At 53.7% G+C, this 18,063-nt stretch overlaps 5 protein-coding genes across 5 annotated transcripts; 3 read left to right on the forward strand and 2 right to left on the reverse strand.

The window, feature by feature from the left end:
• Positions 1-592: 592 nt before the first annotated feature.
• On the forward strand, positions 593-2,416 carry ste7 (MAP kinase kinase Ste7; the record flags this gene model as incomplete). The annotated part of the gene is made up of 4 exons (XM_043302041.1): positions 593-880; positions 958-1,115; positions 1,187-1,724; positions 1,790-2,416. The coding sequence occupies 4 exons, from the start codon at positions 593-595 to the stop codon at positions 2,414-2,416; spliced, it is 1,611 nt and encodes a 536-aa protein (XP_043157976.1).
• A 972-nt stretch (positions 2,417-3,388) lies between these two features.
• Positions 3,389-5,978, reverse strand: Asppvi_006137 (uncharacterized protein; the record flags this gene model as incomplete). The annotated part of the gene is made up of 2 exons (XM_043302042.1): positions 3,389-3,785; positions 3,865-5,978. The coding sequence occupies 2 exons, from the start codon at positions 5,976-5,978 to the stop codon at positions 3,389-3,391; spliced, it is 2,511 nt and encodes an 836-aa protein (XP_043157977.1).
• A 1,549-nt stretch (positions 5,979-7,527) lies between these two features.
• Positions 7,528-8,970, forward strand: Asppvi_006138 (uncharacterized protein; the record flags this gene model as incomplete). The annotated part of the gene is made up of 1 exon (XM_043302043.1): positions 7,528-8,970. The coding sequence occupies one exon, from the start codon at positions 7,528-7,530 to the stop codon at positions 8,968-8,970; it is 1,443 nt and encodes a 480-aa protein (XP_043157978.1).
• Positions 8,971-9,214: 244 nt separating this feature from the next.
• Positions 9,215-15,445, reverse strand: Asppvi_006139 (anaphase promoting complex subunit 1; the record flags this gene model as incomplete). The annotated part of the gene is made up of 1 exon (XM_043302044.1): positions 9,215-15,445. The coding sequence occupies one exon, from the start codon at positions 15,443-15,445 to the stop codon at positions 9,215-9,217; it is 6,231 nt and encodes a 2,076-aa protein (XP_043157979.1).
• A 425-nt stretch (positions 15,446-15,870) lies between these two features.
• On the forward strand, positions 15,871-17,919 carry Asppvi_006140 (uncharacterized protein; the record flags this gene model as incomplete). Its single annotated transcript, XM_043302045.1, has 2 exons — positions 15,871-15,929; positions 15,996-17,919. The coding sequence occupies 2 exons, from the start codon at positions 15,871-15,873 to the stop codon at positions 17,917-17,919; spliced, it is 1,983 nt and encodes a 660-aa protein (XP_043157980.1).
• Positions 17,920-18,063: the final 144 nt, after the last annotated feature.

Consider the following 18,063-nt stretch of genomic DNA (forward strand, 5'->3'; position numbering starts at 1 on the left):
CTATGTGATCTTCTCATCTTTTGCATATCAGGCTGGTTGCCTTTCGGTCAACAAGAGTGAAAAGAGGTAATAATCCAAATACCTAAAGGCCAAGGACTTMTCTTTCGGGAACTGTAGCCTTGACTTTCCCGGATTCTCGGCGCTTGTGTGCATCCCTCAGCGCCCAATAGTTGGCCCATCGACTCCAGCAGTCTCACAACTACCTCAGTTAGTCGCTCATCTCTTTCAAGATGAACTCTCCAATCAGTCCCTGACTATCAGATTTTCTGCAGCGAATCACCACAGTTACAACAATTAAACMTGGCGTGAAAGGGGCTGTTATCTTCTCCGTTGACCCTCCGTTTTTCCCCTCCTTATCCCCTCTTTGTGTCCTTCCCCGGTCGTCGATAGACCACCAGACGCGACCGCGTCGTTGGATTCTAGACCACAAGCAGCCACCAGGAAAACTCAACAGCAGAGTGATTCAACCCCCCTCTCCCTACTTCTATCCGTCGTCCGAACCAGGTGCACGAGGTCGTTATTGTGCTTTGCGCAGCACTCCATTTACCCCACCTCGCAGTGACTGCGGCAGAGTCACTCCGTCGCCCCAGCCATGGCCGACCAGTTCAAAGCTCKAACGCTGAAACGGAAGAATGTCAAGGGCCTTGCCCTGAACTCTACGCCAAAGCCTCTCGCCAAACCCTCGGAAGGTGATGCTCAGATTCCCGGTGCCATTGGAAACACCGACAGCAACCGCACAGATACTCTGGAGATTGGGTTGGAATTTCGACTGGATCTTCGAAGTGAGGATTTGATTACTCTGAAAGAGCTAGGAGCTGGAAATGGAGGAACTGTATCCAAGGTGATGCACGCATCCACCAAGGTTGTGATGGCCAGGAAGGTACGGGATCTCATTCCGGATCACCGAGAAGGAGAGAGGTTCGCTGACAATGGGCTTTGGATTATCGTTGATTGCAGATAATTCGCGTGGATGCCAAGGAGAATGTGAGAAAGCAGATCTTGCGTGAACTCCAAGTTGGTCATGATTGCAACTCCCCTCACATCGTGACCTTTTACGGAGCATTCCAGAATGAAGCGAGGGACATTGTTCTTTGTATGGAATATATGGACTGTGGGTATGTATCCCATGCGAAGTCATCAAGCCGCACAATTTTCTTTTGGTCCTTGACTCATGTTATTGAATTAGCTCCCTCGACCGCATTTCCAAAGACTTTGGACCTGTTCGAGTCGATGTGCTCGGCAAGATCACCGAGTCGGTTCTTGCCGGTCTGGTGTACCTCTATGAAGCTCACCGTATCATGCATCGTGACATCAAGCCGTCCAACATCCTCGTTAACTCCCGTGGTAATATCAAACTTTGCGACTTCGGTGTGGCTACAGAGACGGTCAACTCGATCGCCGACACTTTCGTTGGAACCTCGACCTACATGGCACCCGAGCGAATCCAAGGCGGCGCTTACACGGTGCGATCAGACGTATGGAGTGTGGGCTTAACGGTGATGGAACTGGCGGTTGGCCGCTTCCCTTTTGATGCCTCGGACTCGTCTGCGGGCGATCGCGCCAGTGCTGGACCGATGGGCATTCTGGATCTCTTGCAGCAGATTGTTCACGAGCCTGCACCCAAGCTGCCTAAGAGCGATGCTTTCCCGCCTATCTTGCATGAATTTGTCGCCAAGTGTCTCCTCAAGAAACCCGAAGAACGACCAACTCCTCGTGAGCTCTATGTAAGCCCTTATCTTTTGGCCTTCCGGCTCTTAGGCTAGGTACCCATTCACTAACCCCTCCTCAGGACAAAGATGCTTTCTTGCAGGCTGCCAAACGTACTCCTGTTGATCTTCAGGAATGGGCTATCAGCATGATGGAGAGGCACAACCGCAAGTCGTATTTGGCCCCCCCGGCTCCAAAATCACTCAAGGAAGAGGCAGGCCATCCCACGCCTCCTGCAAAGCCCGCCGTTAGCAGACCATCTCGGACTCCAGGCTACATGCCCACGTCTGGAGAAATTCCATTGAACATCGCCAACGACTCCTCAAGCTCCTCCCACTCCCGTCAATACAACGTCCCCTCAAACCCATCTCCGCATATGGCTAGGTCGACCCGGTCGCCTCCACCCTTATCGCTGGAGCACCTATCGCTGGAAACCAAAGAGGAAGACTATCGGTCTGGCCGTCGTCCATCGCGCAATTACCTGGGAGAGCCCGTATCTGCCATCGACGCGCCTACTCGACCACAGATCAGTTCTCGCTCTGCTAGCTCCCACAACACCAAGTCGAGGATGCCGCTTCAGACGGCAACTTTACCCATCCGTGCCGCCCCTCCCCCGAGCGGGCCACCTCCGCCGGCTCCAGTGTCTGCTGGAGGCTCCTGGCGGCGCCAGATGAACCAGCCGCGGGGCGATATGACGGGTGCTGTCTAGGCCATAATGTTTACTGCCTGCCACCCTGTCCCGTCGGCTCTCCGGACTTCCTCTCCTTCATTTCATTCCAGTCTTTCTTCCATTTCTTTTTCCCCTCCGTCTTCAATGGCATGTGGCCCGCCAACTTGATCGGTGTTGGATAACTAGCAAACCTGACCGCGCTTGACCAAATGTTCCCCACGACTTTTGCATCGACAGGGCGTCTTCGTTCATTGGCTATCTCTTTTCTTCATATGTACCTTATCACATTTCCCCCCTTTGGAGTCTGTCATTATGTCCCATAGCCTGTTCTCGTCGCATGGACCTTTTTCCATGTAAAGTCTGTGCAGTCGGTTGCTTTTCCAATCAGAGGCTGGATCTCATTGCATCTACATGTGTCACCGCCTGATGTTTCTCTTATGTGGTACGTGCCTAAATCATCTTTACAAAGGTACATACCATGCATTTTAACATACATACACCGATCTATAGAGCTATAGTCTTGTGCATATAGGCATAATACGTGCACCGTCCGTATMCCATAGCATCAGGCAGCTACTGTTGATTCCCGTTCAAAGCAGAGAGAAATAGTAATTACAAGACTCAAGAGCCATATGATAGATGATTCGATCTTCAGCGATTTCTAATGATCAAGTCTTCTTTCGACTAGGAAGCAACACGCCTCTTGCATATCAGCACAATCATAAGCAGCGTGACAATGTATGATAGAAACAAAGAGCTAGATAGTCATTCTGATTCACCAGCCATCCATCGAATCCACAAGCAGACAAAGTTAGACTGACAAGTCAGCTTCATCATACCAATTGTACTGCATAACCCTCAAACGCCCAAGTCACACAATAATTAATCACATAATGCCGCCGTACACCAGAACAATGAAGGGAAAATCCCTTTACTTGAGGAAAAAGCAATCATTGGACTTCGCATCCGCGAAACGTCCATAATATGAGATAATCAATGGCAGCAGAAAGATCACTTTGACACCACTTCTGGACCAGCCAGAGGACTGGGCCCTGGCGGTGCAGGGGCCAAGCTCGGACGAGGCGCAGGAGCAAGCTCGACCATCGATGGTGTCTTCCCACCGCGGGTTCCAGCCGCGCCGCCTCCACGGCCAGCTGCTCCGCCGCCGCGTCCTTGCGATGTTGCCGAAGAGGCGCCCTGTTTGTCCTGTTCCGCCTGTTGCCGGGACTTGCTCGGACGAGGACGGCGAGTGGTGCTGCCACCGCGGGATCCTGGCCCACGGAGAGGCAGCCCTGTCTCCTGGGAGATGGGGACCGCGGCGGCAATTGGCACTTGATGAGTCGATGGACCTCCGCGGCTGCGACCACCGCGACCCCGGCCACGCCCACGCTTGATAGTTCCGTCCGCCCTGTCAACCGTCGTTAGTAATTGTACTGTAATAATTTCTCCTTTGGAGAGATCAAAGGATAGAAAGCAGATTAACTCACCGTTCAACTTGGACCTTCTCTCCCTCCGGGACGAGCGGTCCACTGTACACAAAGAACCCATCCTTGCTTGCGGCCGCATGTTCCTGCCAAGCCAACTCGCTGTCGTCTACAAAAGGATCATCCCGATCATACTCTTCCATTTTCTTCTTGCGGCGTTTCTTCTTTCCATCTGAGGCATCTGTCTGTGTCGCGCCGTTTGTGGCCGCCCCGGCATTCGCACCCAGACCACCCATCGCGACATCGCCATCAAGGTCGCTATCACGGTCGACGTCAAGACTGAGATCCTCGTCCGCGCTCTCTCCCGCAGATACGCCCCTGCCACCCTTTTCGTTCCGCTCCAACGCCGCACCGGCCGCTGCAACGCGAGCCAGTCGCTCCTTGTGCGCGGCCAGTCGGGGATGCAAGGCTGCGAAACCGTATTGCTCCTCCGCCATACGGGCAAAGTTGATGATTTGATTGCCATCTCGCTGCAGGGGAATGTGTAGAATAATGTTGGGCGAGGTGCGAGACGAACCTGAGGGGCGAGTGTCATCGGTTCCAAATAGTGCATTGGAGATCAACCCGGAGCCTTGGGGTAATGGAGGCGGCGCTTCCTTGACAGGACGCGAGGGCTTCGGCGACGCCGCATTGGAGGAAGGGGCGGTGGTAGTAGAGGTGGCGGTTGTTCCTTTTTCCTTCTTGGGCGCCTTGGCTTCCGCAGTGGGTTGAGCAGGTTCATCCATATCCACATCCATCGCGGCTGTTTCCTCCGGAGGAGAGCCGGGTTTTGCGAGGGGTTGCTTCTTATGCAGGACCGGTGGCTCTGCGTCCTGCTTTGGGGAGGATTTCTGAGGTGCCTGACTGGATGAGGCGGGCTCTGGAGCCGCCGCGACGGGCTTGTGTTCGTTGCGCGGAGAACGTGGGGGCTGCGGTTGTGGTAGTTGTTGCTGAGGCGGATAGGGAGAGCGATGCGAATACGGCGGCGACGATTGCTGTGGCTGCGAGGCTAGTGACAGTGGATGCTGGGGAGCGAGAATAGACCCATGGGAGGGGGAGGTCGCCGGCAAAGGGGAGGGTGCCAGTGAAGGATGGCCTGATGGTGGAGCACTCGGGTGTATTCCGGGGGAGGAGAGCGTCGACGCAACATGGCTTGGTGAGGGCCGTGGCATGGGCGAGTAGATGTGTTGCGTTGGAGTCGGCTGGGGTGGATCGATGATACTGGAGATGGCCGGCGAGGCACTTGCGCGGAACGTGTTGCGCGGGGAATGATTCTGCGCGGGTGGACTGGTTGTCGCGGGAGCCGGAGCTGGAGTCGCTGTATCGAAGGCCGAACGGATGGGGTCATAGTTCTGACCGCTCCTCCTCTGCGGGGGAGCAGGGGGAGGCGGTTGGGATTGAGGCCGTGGAGGAGGAAGAGAATGATGGTTCATCACATAAGCAGGGGACGGCGCATGAGTCGGGGTGTGAGTCGGGGTCGAATTGGAGTAGGGAGGAAGAGAGGACGAGGGATTGAGCGGGGAGAGATGCTGGTGCTGGTGCTGCTGGTGCTGTTGCTCATGCTGAGAAGGTTGGTGAAGGTGTAATGCGGATGAGGCTGTGAGGTGCGGAGAGCGGCCAGTTGACGTTGACGTCGACGCGGGCGCAGGAGCAGGAGCAGACGGGGTCGTGATGGAGCTCACGGAAATACTCTTGGGGATCTCGTCGGGAGGAGTGGGCTCCAGCTTTGGTTTCTTGCGCGAGTTACTCGATGAATTTTGGTCATGGGGAGCGGTTGTACTCGAGTCGTTGTTATTATGACTGGTACTGGCGCCGATGCTGTTGCTGTTGCTGTTGCTGTTGGCGGTGGTGGTATTGTTATTGGGATTGGTGGATGTGGACTTTTCTCGTTGGCGACGACTACCCCGGGGTTTGGCTTTTTCCTTGGTGTCCTTTGCGCCATCTTTTGAACCGTTGTTGTCCTTTTGGGATTTTGACCTGGTGAGATCTTTCTGACTGGGCTCGGTGTCGTCGTCCTTCTTGCGACGCGACCGTCGAGTGGTGGCGGAGGCCCGTCGGGGTCGGGCGTTGGAGTCGATGGATGACAGCGACTCGTCCTCTTTGTCAGGCCAGCCATTTTCTGGCGGATCGGCAGACATGATTGAAGAAAGGGAAAAGGAAAAGAAATGAAGAAATTCAAGAAGGATTCCCTGACGATGGTGATGATAAGTTTTGCACGCGTAAGAAGAAAATCTGGGGGTAATATTTGGGGATGTCGATATCGGGTGGTTGTCGCGTCAAGGGTTGGCCTGAAAATTGTGCAGTTTGGGTAGAAGAACACAAAGGTGGAGGGGAGCCGGGATGGAGACGGGTGGAGGACTTCGTTTGGAGATGATCAAATAGCACAGAATAGACTATCGGGAGGAGGAACCGAGAAAAAATGAGAGACGGGTAGTAGTATGGAGTAAAGGCGATGGGGATCACGACGGGGATAGAGGGGAGAGAGAAAGGGAGATATTAAAGGGGGAAAGGAAGACAAGAGAAGAAAGAGAAAGAAGAGAGGAAAGAGACGAGAACAAGAACAAGAAGGAAAGAGGACAAGGACAAGCTACCTGCTCCGGATGGTCTGCAGAGCGCTTGAAGTTCCTATATCAGACGGATCTTAAGCTAAGCGAACCATCATACGGTAGGATGAGGACAGAAGGAAGAGGAAGAAAGGAAAAGGAAGAAAGGAAAAGGAAGAAAGGAAAGGGGGGAAAGGGAGGAGAAAGGAAGAAGGAAAATGGGAAGAATCAATCAAGAATCCAGCGTCATCAGAGTAAAAGACAGAGCACAGAGAGAAAGGAAGATCTTATTGATCTGATATGATTTGATCATACGCACGTAGTATCGTTAGGTACTTCCATGGCTTGATATCAACTTACTGGGATCGTTCATCACTGTACGGAGTATGGGGTCACGCACTATCTCTCTTCTTATACTTCTAGCCAGACAACATTATGAACTAGTCTACGCCTTGATTCTATTTCAATTCATTGAGCGCTTGTTGCTCAATTCCAAAGGGAGTTCTGATACTTACCCAGTCAACTCTGTCACCATGATGTTCATCTAATACTCCTAGGACCATAAGGAGATACGGGGTATCATTCTGTAACGCATTTTCCAGGCAGACACCCGGTCTATCATGCTCAATTTCTCAAACATTCAATACTTATGCTCCTGCTGAATCATTATACAGGCCAGTGGAATCTTTGCTGCCATCGATTACGAATGTGATTTCCTGGTACTCGGACAGTTCCCGCGCAAAGATATCGGACGGTCCAAACCGACGCTAATACTGAGATTTTGACCTTATAGGGAGGCGGAAAAGGACACTATTTATAGCCATCTTTTATTTAATGAGATCCCAACGTACGATACATACCTGTCCCACTGGTCAAAGTAAGGAGTGGATAGAGTGCCGTGAGATGAGGTACCTGCCTGAATCGGCAAGTACCTTGATGCACGGAGTATACATTCAGACTAGCCTTCTTGGGAAAGGCGCGTATAAGTATCACTATTCCTTATCGAGACTAGTGCCTTCTGCGTTCCGATTTAGGCTTTTGAGCCGCATCAGATGATTTCATTATTTTATTATTAGTATTTTTCCCCCGCCAACTTTCACTGAATAGCTTCATTCCCAGACAACTCCAGAACTTTTAATACATCATGGCATTTCGAGGCCAGCGCTTCACTCTCAACCTCGATGACGATCAAGACCTCAACCTCGATTCTTCACAACCTTCCCTCGACTCCTCCCCTTTCGGTCTGATAGGCGAGATCCGCGAGCGCTCCCCCTCCGCTGCCATCCCCCCAGCTCCTAAACCCTCAACCGGATCAACAGGCTTCCCTCAACATCGACGGCGTGTCAATCAGTCTGCTTTCAAACAGCGCAGGGCGAACAAGCAACAAGAACCGTCACCGCCGCCTGCCTCGACCCCTGCTGCCTCGCTTTCCGATGAGAAGAAGAGCATCGATGAGGAGAACCGTCGGCAACTGGCATCCATGTCACCGGCCCAGGTACAGCAGGAGCGGGAGGAGCTTATGTCTTCATTGAATCCGTCCCTGCTCGAGAGATTCCTCCGTCGCGCACGGATCGACGATGACACTACCACATCTGAGAAAAGCTCGTCACAACCAGAACCAGCACCCTCGTCTTCCTTATCAGTGCAAGATACTTCTACAGCGAAACCCAAGAAGTCAGTCTCGTTCGATGTTGAAGAAGATTCCAAGACAGCAACAGAGAAGCAAGAGCCATCGCAGCTCAAGAGAACTCCCCCCGCAGTAACTTCTTCCGTTCTCACGCCAGAAGACCTTCCTCCAGCTCAACCCCCTGCCGACCTCCATCCAGCGTCTGAATTGCCCAGTCATGAGGCCTTTCATTTCCCTACACCCCCTCGACAAGACAAGCCACCAAATCTCGACCCTTCGTCTCCTTCTTTCCTGTCGGACCTCCAAGCGCATTATTTCCCCGAAATGTCTCATGATCCATCCGCGCTCTCCTGGCTGCAGCCGCCATCATCCGACCCTGAAGATCCAGACTCGACATCCGCCTACCACCCCGCAAGTAGTGCAGAGGCCGTTCATCCCTCCGCTCTCCGATTCTCCCTCATTGGTAATGTCCTCTCCCCAGCCACGTCGCTCTCCCTCCCCACCACGCTCGGTCTGCATCACCACGGCAAGGATCCGCATGCTGCCGGCTACACCATTCCCGAACTCGCCATCCTCAGTCGTTCGACTTTCCCCGCTCAACGTTGCATCGCCTGGCAAGTTCTCGGCCGTATCCTGTTCCGCCTGGGCAAGGGCCAGTTCGGGGAACGCGGCAGCCCCCTGGTCGAGGGCTTATGGTCCGTGATCGAGCGCGAGGGCGTAGTCGCCGGCATGCTGGCAGAAGCAGACGGCGCTCCGTCCGGCGCAGGTCGTTCAGCTGCCGCTGATTCGAACGACCCGTCTGCGTTGCCAACGCAAGGTACTCCAGTGCCAAAGGGGCCAACTGGGATCGGTCGTCATGCCAGTGCCTCCGCTTGGGCCGTGGAGGGCGTTTGGCTCTGGCAGATGGGCGGAGGAGGAGATCGGGGGATCCTAAAAGAGAATGCCATCCGATCGCAGTAGGCTATCGGCATTGCTCGCATATGGCGGATCAGACCCTTGCGTCTTGTATCATATATTATTATGTTACCACAATCACGATGACATGAACAATTGAATACCCTTGAGTTATTGTAGTCACCATCTATCCCTCTATGCCATCCCACTAGAGTCATGAATCTCACATAAATACATACTCATAACAGTCATACGCTCAAATAAGATATGTAGTAACCATTACAGTTCCACGTCCTCCTCGTCCGCACGCTCATGATACTCCCCCCATATGCACCCCCCAAATCTTCCACCGGGTTTCTTCCAAAAAGTCCCGCCGCAGCCACAACCCCTTGGACGATGCAACCTCGTCGTCGCCGTTCGCCTCCGTCTCCTCTCCCTCTCGGACATGGTCAAGCCAGCTGTACAACAGCCGCAGCTGCCAGAGGCGATCGCGGACCTCGTCGGCGTCCGCGCCCCGCCCGCCAGCCGCGCGGATCACATGCTGCACGCTGCTCTCGATCACCAAATTGCTGTCCACGGCCGAGATGCGCAGCCACGGCGCGTCCCCCGGCCCACCAGTCGCCCCCATGCACCGAACGCGTGCGGGGAACGAGGCCGGCAGCACCAGTGACCTCTCGTGGATGTCGAGCCCCTGCAGGGAGCCGAGGTTGAAGATCCAGTCCCACATGCTCTGTGACGGCACCGCGCGATGAACGAGCTTGGAGCCCGAGGCGAGCAGCGCGACGGCCTTGGGCGGCGCGGCGGGGAGGAGTCGCCGGCCCGGGTTGGCAGTGGCCGCGGATGACGGGAGCACGTCTTGCGCCTCGCTGAGGCCGGACAGGGTCGCCACGAACACGGAGGATCCGGTGGGGTTGTACGTCGCCTTGCGCCGCAGATAGACGGACTGGTCCCCGTGCCGGAACTTGTCGTACAGCCGCTTGTTCTGCGTGAAGTCCAGGACAAGAGGCCAGTAGTCGGCGCTGCGGATCTCCACTTTCGCGATGCTATCCAGGTCTGGCAGGAGACAGGGCGCGGTCACGGTTTGTCTCTGGCCGCTTGTGTTCGTTACGGTTATGGGGAGATGGATCGGGCGGCGAGAATCGATGTCCCGGGGCACAAGGCAGCGCGGCTCGGCAGCCAGAACCCACAGGTGCCGGAACGCCTGGAGGTGGCATTTGTTGTCTAGTACCGTCGTCGGGAAGATGGGATACAATGAGCAGATCAGTGAGGCGATCGCCAGGTCGGAGGTGCCAACCGTATAACTGCCTCCGCCCAGGAAGAGCAGCCCGATGGCCATGTGCGCGGCCATGTGACTTCCATACGGCGTGTCTGCATCCACGCGGCCGTGCAGCGATCGCAATCGTCGAAATAGTGCTATGTCTCCCGTTCCGGCCATTACAGTCGCCGCGGAGAGTGCAACGATGTCTTGACAGTTTCGAACCGAATTCCTGGTGAGTCGCCCGTCATAATTCACCGCTGGGAGTCTGCAAATGCGGATGAATTGGTCCAGGTAGGAGATAAGCAGGTCACGAACAGCTGGCTGGGCAGAGCCCGCAAAGCGCAGACCGAGAGCGAAGCAGAGCCCAGCAATAATGTTGAAGAAAGGCATGTCGTCACTCTTCAGTCGGCTGACGCCTGTTAGCCGATATCGACGTCGATAAATTTTCGGGAGACTCTCGATAACCCAATCATAGCTGGGCCGTATGCTATCCCACATGATGACATGTCGAGCCAGCGTTCGTAGGAGGAAGAGGTCCGGTCGTACGTAGTCAAAACGGACAGTGGTATCGGGGATGTCAATCTTCCGCGCCAGAACCTCATCGTTTGTCTTCATGAAAATGATCGTAAGGGCGACGGTAGCACCAGCGGTGGCTCGATCGAGCACATGAGCCAAGTGGACAGTCTTCGTGCCTACCGCGATGGCCAAGAGCCTTTCCACGATATGCATGTCCCGCATGCCTCTCAGGTCTTTGCCTTTGCCCAGGTTGATGAAGCCAAGGGCGAAGCCGGCCGCCAGCCGGTAGCCTTCATCACGCAGATCCTCATGCGCCGGCGAGCTCTCCTCTTGTTCCGCGTTTTCGATTTCAGACAGCATCACCTCGCTCATCCTTCGATGCTGAGAGTTACAGTAGAGAAGGCCGATTCCCATGATGCCAGCCGTCTGCGTCAGCGGTGATAGGTTGAGTTCAGCCGCCCCAAGAGGCAGCATTCGTGTAACGTGTACCGACAGCAACCGTGTAATAAGGGTGTCCATTGTGCCCAAATAAGACGCCGAGAGCCCGAGTAAGAGACCGATCGATGTCATGGTGTGCTTAGGGGTCAGATACTTGAAAGCTACCCACTTGGCCAGCGATTTGAGGTGTCCATTGAGACCCAAGGCCAGCAAGAAACCCGCATGTCGGTTGGTCAGCTCCTGTGGCTTATTGAAAAGGATCCATGAGGTGTCGATCCCCTTTGACTTCTTGGAGATAGCGAGCCCAGTGGAGACGCCGTTGTGAAAAAAGGCCCAACACACCTTTTCCTCGCTGAAAGATGCTCTTTCGGCGCTCACTGTCACGTTTGACGGCTTCATAACGCACTGCAGCGAAAATGACGGAATTGGAAGCTTCTCCGTCAATAGAGGCAAGCGGCCGCTGAAAGCAAGCATGGCTCGGCCGGCAGGGATCGACAAGGTCCGAAGGGTGACGAGTTGCACCACCTCCTTTTGCGCCTCAAGTAAGTCTGAATCGGTCCAGTCGGGCTCTGGGATGCACTCTGCCACGGGAGCTTTGGATTGGTTGAGCAGTTTGGCCGCTTCTATGAAGCGTTTATCGTCTCTGAAAATCAGCCGTGTTATAGAGAACCGATCTGCCTCTGCGGAAGCCTCAAAGGAATTGATTGTGTCTATTTCGAGGGCTGAGGCACCGATGTGATGGAAGTCGCGCACTGCATCATGCGATAGGGCAGATTGAGGAGGTACCGAAGGTGGATATGGTGTATCTGTATTCATGGACATGCTCAGATCCTCTCGATCGACTAGTTCCAAAAGATTCGCATTCCAGGACGCCGAGGCCTGGGTCTGCGTACGCATGATCGCTTCATACAGCGGCGTACTGACGCCTTCTGGGAAGGTCTCGACGACGTTCCTGGTAAGACCCCAACGGTGAAGGAGCTTGACCCTGTCAAACGAGGACGAGATGTCGTGTATTTCGGAGAGGAGCCCATTCAGAGCCAGTGTCCTCGGAGTGAGCCTAAAACATTCCTGCCATAATTTCCCATTGCGTGGAGTACTCTCTGATGTGCTGACGAGGTCGAGAAGTGTGAAGAACGGCGAGGAGCGCTGGCCCCACGCAGTCTCCAGGTGAGCGAAGATCGAAGGAGGCGCAAAGGGCTCTGGAGGAATATCCATCATCGAGATGCGAGAAGCTTCAAACTGCCACCGTTCCATGCTCGCCATCTCAGAGCCGTAGTACGCGTCGTCTTCCCATGTCCAGGACGTCCATCCGAGCCAGCCGCCGATTTGGGCCAGAACGGGCGCAAGGAGACCCAAAGGTCTACGTTCATGCTCGGCATCACAGATTGAAAGCTTCTGTTCCTCCCGAAACAGGTGTAAGCCTACTACAATCGTACACAGGGCGGTCCGCCGGAGAGTATCATTGCAGGAGAGCGCAATAGGAAGATGACCGTTTGGTCCAATCGTCGAGTTACCCTGAGGAGTTCGCAGAAATTCTCGGGCCAGAGCTATGCATCGGACCAAATACGTGTTTGTTCGAAAGGTTGATCCCTTAGAAACCTGCTGGTCAATCTTTCGAGCGTTCCTTCCCTGAGATTTGACAGCATCTTGTTCTGCATCTTGCTCGAGGATCCATTCCCAAGAACTGCTGGCCATCCACGGCGCTACAACGCCAGAAGAGCTTGATTCCTTGTCCAACATCGCTTCCCAGCTCTCGAGGTCGACATAGCTTCCACTGCTGGATCTAAGAAGACCCTTCTTTCTGCGTGCTTGTTTGACGGGGGTTTGATCACTGTCAATGAATTGCAATGCCATTGCGAACAACACGATTGTCATTGCAGTCCACTCGTGGTCAGTTTCGCCAGTGTCTCTCGCACGAAGCCACTTGACGGTTTCCCACCAACCAGCCAATATACCATCGCCAGCTTTCTCAAAGTCACGCAAAACAAATTTACAGATTCGAATGACGTTCTTAACAAGCTCATTGGTTGGCTCCATCTGTATCTGTAGCTTGTGTCGTCTATTCGTTGCGTCGATCACATCGAATTTTCCTCGAACAGACGGATGGTCAAGACCAGATATTGATACCGGGCCATCAGTCATTATACGATTCATACCACTTTCTCGTGGGCGATTAGAGGATGCGCTGGAGGACACGCCATATCTCTCATATAGCATTAGATTGTGGGGAATGTCGACTCTGATAGGGTTGCTCCATGGGCTTTGCAGGTACAATTCGTTTTCATCGTCGTGTGCTGCTCCAAGTGTCAGTATGCGTGAAGTCTGGCCATCAACAACTCTGCAGGCGTCTCGAATATCCGTGAAGTGATGTATGCCCGTCGCCTGGACGAGCAAAGAACGCTCCGCAGAAGAGGCTCTCTTTCGCAGTTTCTTGGCAGTCACTGCATCTTTCTTCGGCAGTGCTACCCTGTCAGCGCGTAGATTCACAACAGTCATCGATTTGGCGTCCTGGTCCAGAAGGTAAACAGCTAGAGCAGCCGAATTTCCGTTCTGGGTGATTCCACATTCCGATGGACACAGAGTGATGATTTTCACTCTTCGAGAAGGCTTAAAAGACCTGACAGGAGTCTGAAATGTGCCAGAAAATCTCGTCGAGAAGCTTTCGACTTTCGAGAGCAAAACCTCTTCTGGCAGCCCAGACGTCGTCTCCTTGAGTTCCATATTGCCAAATCCCTCAAATAGGCTATCGTCGTTTAGTTCTTCGAGTAGACGATCAACCGGTGCATCGACGAAGCTGCTGGCCGTACTGTATACGGAGCCGGTTCCAGGTGGCAGCGAACCCCGCGGATTAAATCCGAAACTCCCACGGGTGCTGTTACCGCCAATGGATTGACGCAGGCCTCCATGAGGCACGGTGCCTGTTTGACTTCCTGTAGCGAGATCGGAGAATGCGATTCTATCCTGACTGGTCGCAAGGTCCGCGCGAGCGAGCATGGAACTCACCCGCCGTGATGTCTTCGACGGAACCCCGAGATCGCCAAAGTCCTGGCCCAATCTTGATGCGAGGTCATCGTCATCCGGCCTGCTGTCGACGGAGTACTGGGAGTGGGAGAAGCCCGACACGTTCCAGTTGTCGCCTCGGGGACCGAAGCTTTCCCTGGCCGCGGACGGACGTGCAGCAGGCGTGGTCGCTCCTGTCGCCATGCTGAAATGCGAACTACGACGTTTGGATCGCGTGCCCCCTGTGTCTCGCCTCCGTTGTTTCTTGGAGGAAGGGCCAGTCTCGTCTTCTCTATATCGTGCCGTCCAGAGAGTGTACAGCCCAGTATTCATGTTGACGGTTACCACGAGGATCAACGGATTCTTACTCAGAGTCCGGCTAGATCCCAAGAGTTCATTATTTGGAGAAACGTATACGATTTCATCGGCAGGATCAAGGACATCCAGACCGGAGGCTTTGCTGTTGATACTACTCTGTAACCAACGTGAGGACTGTTTGGTCACAACCAGGCCCATTTCAGAGTGTGGGTCCATGAGAGAGAACACCCGGGGTAAATTCGCATTTTTAGTAGCTCGGGAGTTCAAAGCAGTGTTCTGAGCAGGAGAAATGGTCAATGATGGTCGTTTGGATTTGCCAGAGGGCAGATCCAGAGATTGAGAAGCGCGGAAGTCGGTGGTAGGAAATGATGAGATGAATGAATTTGGAGGCGCCATAGGGTAAATACTAGTATCTTCCTCTTGTATTTTCCTCTGAAAGAGAAGACCTCGAGGAGTTGCAAACACCGAATCAACCTCGAAAGGCAGGGGAATGACATGGCTATTGCCGTTTAGAAAGAAGATGTGGGCCTGTGATTTCAGTACCACAACCAAGGCTCTTGAGCTATCCCCAGTCTCAACAGCCTGCGATCCTTGGACAGGTCGATCGTGCAGACTCGGCGATGTCCCCGGGGAGTACTGTGATGGTTGGCTTTGCGGACCACGACTCTTGCCGGGCTCGCTGCCTGAGCAACCATTGAGGCCCTGCGCCTGTATAGGTTGTCCATCTGACTCAGTGGCCTTCTCGACGGAAAATCTTGTGAAGAGAGCATGTTTGATCTCCTCTCGTTCGATATCCAACCGGAACACCCTCTTCACGACTCCCGCTCGTGACCAAACGACACAGCTTGTAGTCCAGACGAGTTCATCATCCACGGGCCCATTCGGACCTACATCCACTGTTGTACGCCATTCGTATTGATTCTCTGATGGATCAGGAGGCAGGAGGTCCTCTGCGACAAGAAAAGGTATGGCCGAGGGTTCGTGGAGGCCTAAGGAACGAACGGAGGCCATTATCGACGCGGAATTGCGAGTATAGTCAAAATTTCTCCGGCAAGAGGAGCCAGGGTTGAGATCATATCCATTGTCAATCCATGCAGACACTTGGAGATTGGCGGGCTGMTGTTGAGTCGCAAGAGGAACTATCTAGTTCTCACTTGAACGGTTGACGCGCGACGCGGCAGAATCAACTTTTGGCGATCATGAGTATTATTATTTTCTTCTGCCGCAGAGACAAAAACACACCACACCATAACACAACCACCTCCCTTATCCTCATTCTTTCTTCTTCGCTTCTATCCTCCAGACTTGATTTTTCGCCTTCTCTTCTCCTCTCCTCTCTTCTGAATTAAGCTACTATCGTCGACCAAAATCGGGTAATTTATCTGACAAGCCAAGCTACTGTGGCTGAACCAAACTTGCCTTTATCTTGTGGCAAGATGCCATCCTTCCCAACCAGACCTTTGGTCAAGCTGAGGGATGACGGGCTGCAACTGAGGTACTATGCTTGTGCTCCTTGATCTCCTAAGAGACGCTATTCTAACGCCAGTTGTTGCGCATTTAGTTATCAGCTCCCTCAGCGCGTTCATGCGGCGAAAGCGTATCCGATCCTCGCCCCCAATGGTTCATCCATCATCGTATATGGCTATGAGAATGGTCTGAAAGTGATTTGGAGGGGTGGCAAACGCTTCTCTGCACTTAAGACATCCACTCAGAAAGCCGCCAGACCCGCCAGAGTGAGCAGCAGCAATGACGATGCAGTCATGATCATCGATTCCGATGAGGAGAGCGCAGCAGAGACACCCAAGGAAGAAGGGCCTGTCTACGATTTCGAAGAAGATGAAACTGAGGTCGACTCTGCCTCTCCATTCGAGGATATCCTCCGTCAGATTGATATACCTCTTGGCAGCAGAGTTCTTGAATTGGCAGTGCCTCGCATCCTCCCTGAGACAGCTCGCTCGTCGCTTGACCCTTTTCCTCCGGCTCTCAAGAAGCTTATGGTGATTTCCGCTGTGTGTGCTGATTACTCGACTCGGATTGTAGCTCTACCCTTGAACCCTCCTCACCCAACACAGACAGAACTCGCCTCATGGCAAGTGCAAACTATCTCCATATCCGGCGGAGTGTCTCACCAGGAAGTTCCAAGGGGAGTCAGTATCAGTTTTACGTGTCAGGAAATCGAATCAGATGAGGATGTCACTATGTCTCCAACCAAGTCGGATTTTCAAGACAGTGAGCGATGGGATTTTCTGGTGGCGACTCACTCCGCGGAAGCATCCGGTCTCCTTTTAATACATCGGATCCCCATTGTGGAGGAGAGAGGCGATGCTCAAACTATATATCGATTGTACGATGACGAGATTGTGTCTAAACGAGTCTATCTGCCCGCGCCGGCGAAGAACATCTCATTCAATCCGTCGACTTTTCCAGCTCTTCGTCACTCAACCCTACTAGTCGCCTTCCACAGCGGGTGCGTGAAAGTCTACTCTTGCTTCTCCAGGAAGCCGGCAAAGGTGTCTAGAAGGACAACAGGTCCTCAGGGTGACTTTGAAAAGGCCGAAACTGAAGGAAAGTGGCTGATCAGTCTCTACCCTGGATTCGAACAATCGCCTTCAGGGCTGGCGCGGCGGAAAACTATTATTGACGCCGAATGGGTGCTCGGCGGACGAGCCATTATGGTGTTGATGGCGGATGGCGAATGGGGTGTATGGGATCTCGAGGGAGCCGGCCCGGGCAGTACTAAGGGGCCTCTCCAACGACAGTCCAGCATACAGGGTGTCTCTGGCGGTTCCCTGACCGCGTTTTCCGTGAGTGGTAGGATTGTGAGTCGGATGACAGGACGAAACAAGGCCGACAGCAACGAGTCCAGCGTTGAGCCTCGGCCGAAATTTGCGCCTATGACTCCCTCCACCAAGCGTGTGCGCGAGGATACTCTGTTGAAAGGCACCCTTGGTGCATCCGCCCCGTCTTTGTGCGGAGAGATCTCAGTGTACCAGACGAGTTCACTGAGAGACACCCTGCCTGACGAGTCAGTATTGCTACGACATGGCAGTCAGAGCGCTGTGATCCCCAGTCTACTCTCCCTGTGGCGCAACGCCATCAAAGCCAGTGGCACTTTTGACGCATCAAACCGCTGCAGAGTTTCACCTATCCAGGACATCCACTTGATGGGAGAGAACTTTACTGGAATCGGTCATCTACCTGCTGCTGCTCGCCGTTCTCGGGACACTGAGCGTCAGGACTTTGATATCCTCATCACATCAGAGCATCGCATCATCATTCTTGCGCCAAAGCTGACTGAACCCGAGGAGGTCCCGGTCTCTCAGCAGTCAGTCAGCGAAGAAGCAACCACTGAAACCGACCAACTCATGCTCCGCAGGGGAGAGTTAGACGTGGACGGAATGGACCGCCTCCTAAGTGGCATGGCCAGCGGCAACCGATCAATGCGGATGGGAAGTCCTATCAAACGAGCACGCATCTTCGCTTGAAGCTTCGAATTTAACATGAAATTCCAAACAGAGATACCCACTACTTCCTACGCGAGAATAATCCCACTGATGATAAATGTAGTATTGCGCCTTTGTTCATATTTTCTTCCCTCTTATTGAGACGGCGTAATGCCCTCACCACGT

Source organism: Aspergillus pseudoviridinutans, assembly GCF_018340605.1.
Source record: "Aspergillus pseudoviridinutans IFM 55266 DNA, scaffold_4, whole genome shotgun sequence".
Lineage (NCBI taxonomy): Eukaryota > Fungi > Ascomycota > Eurotiomycetes > Eurotiales > Aspergillaceae > Aspergillus > Aspergillus pseudoviridinutans.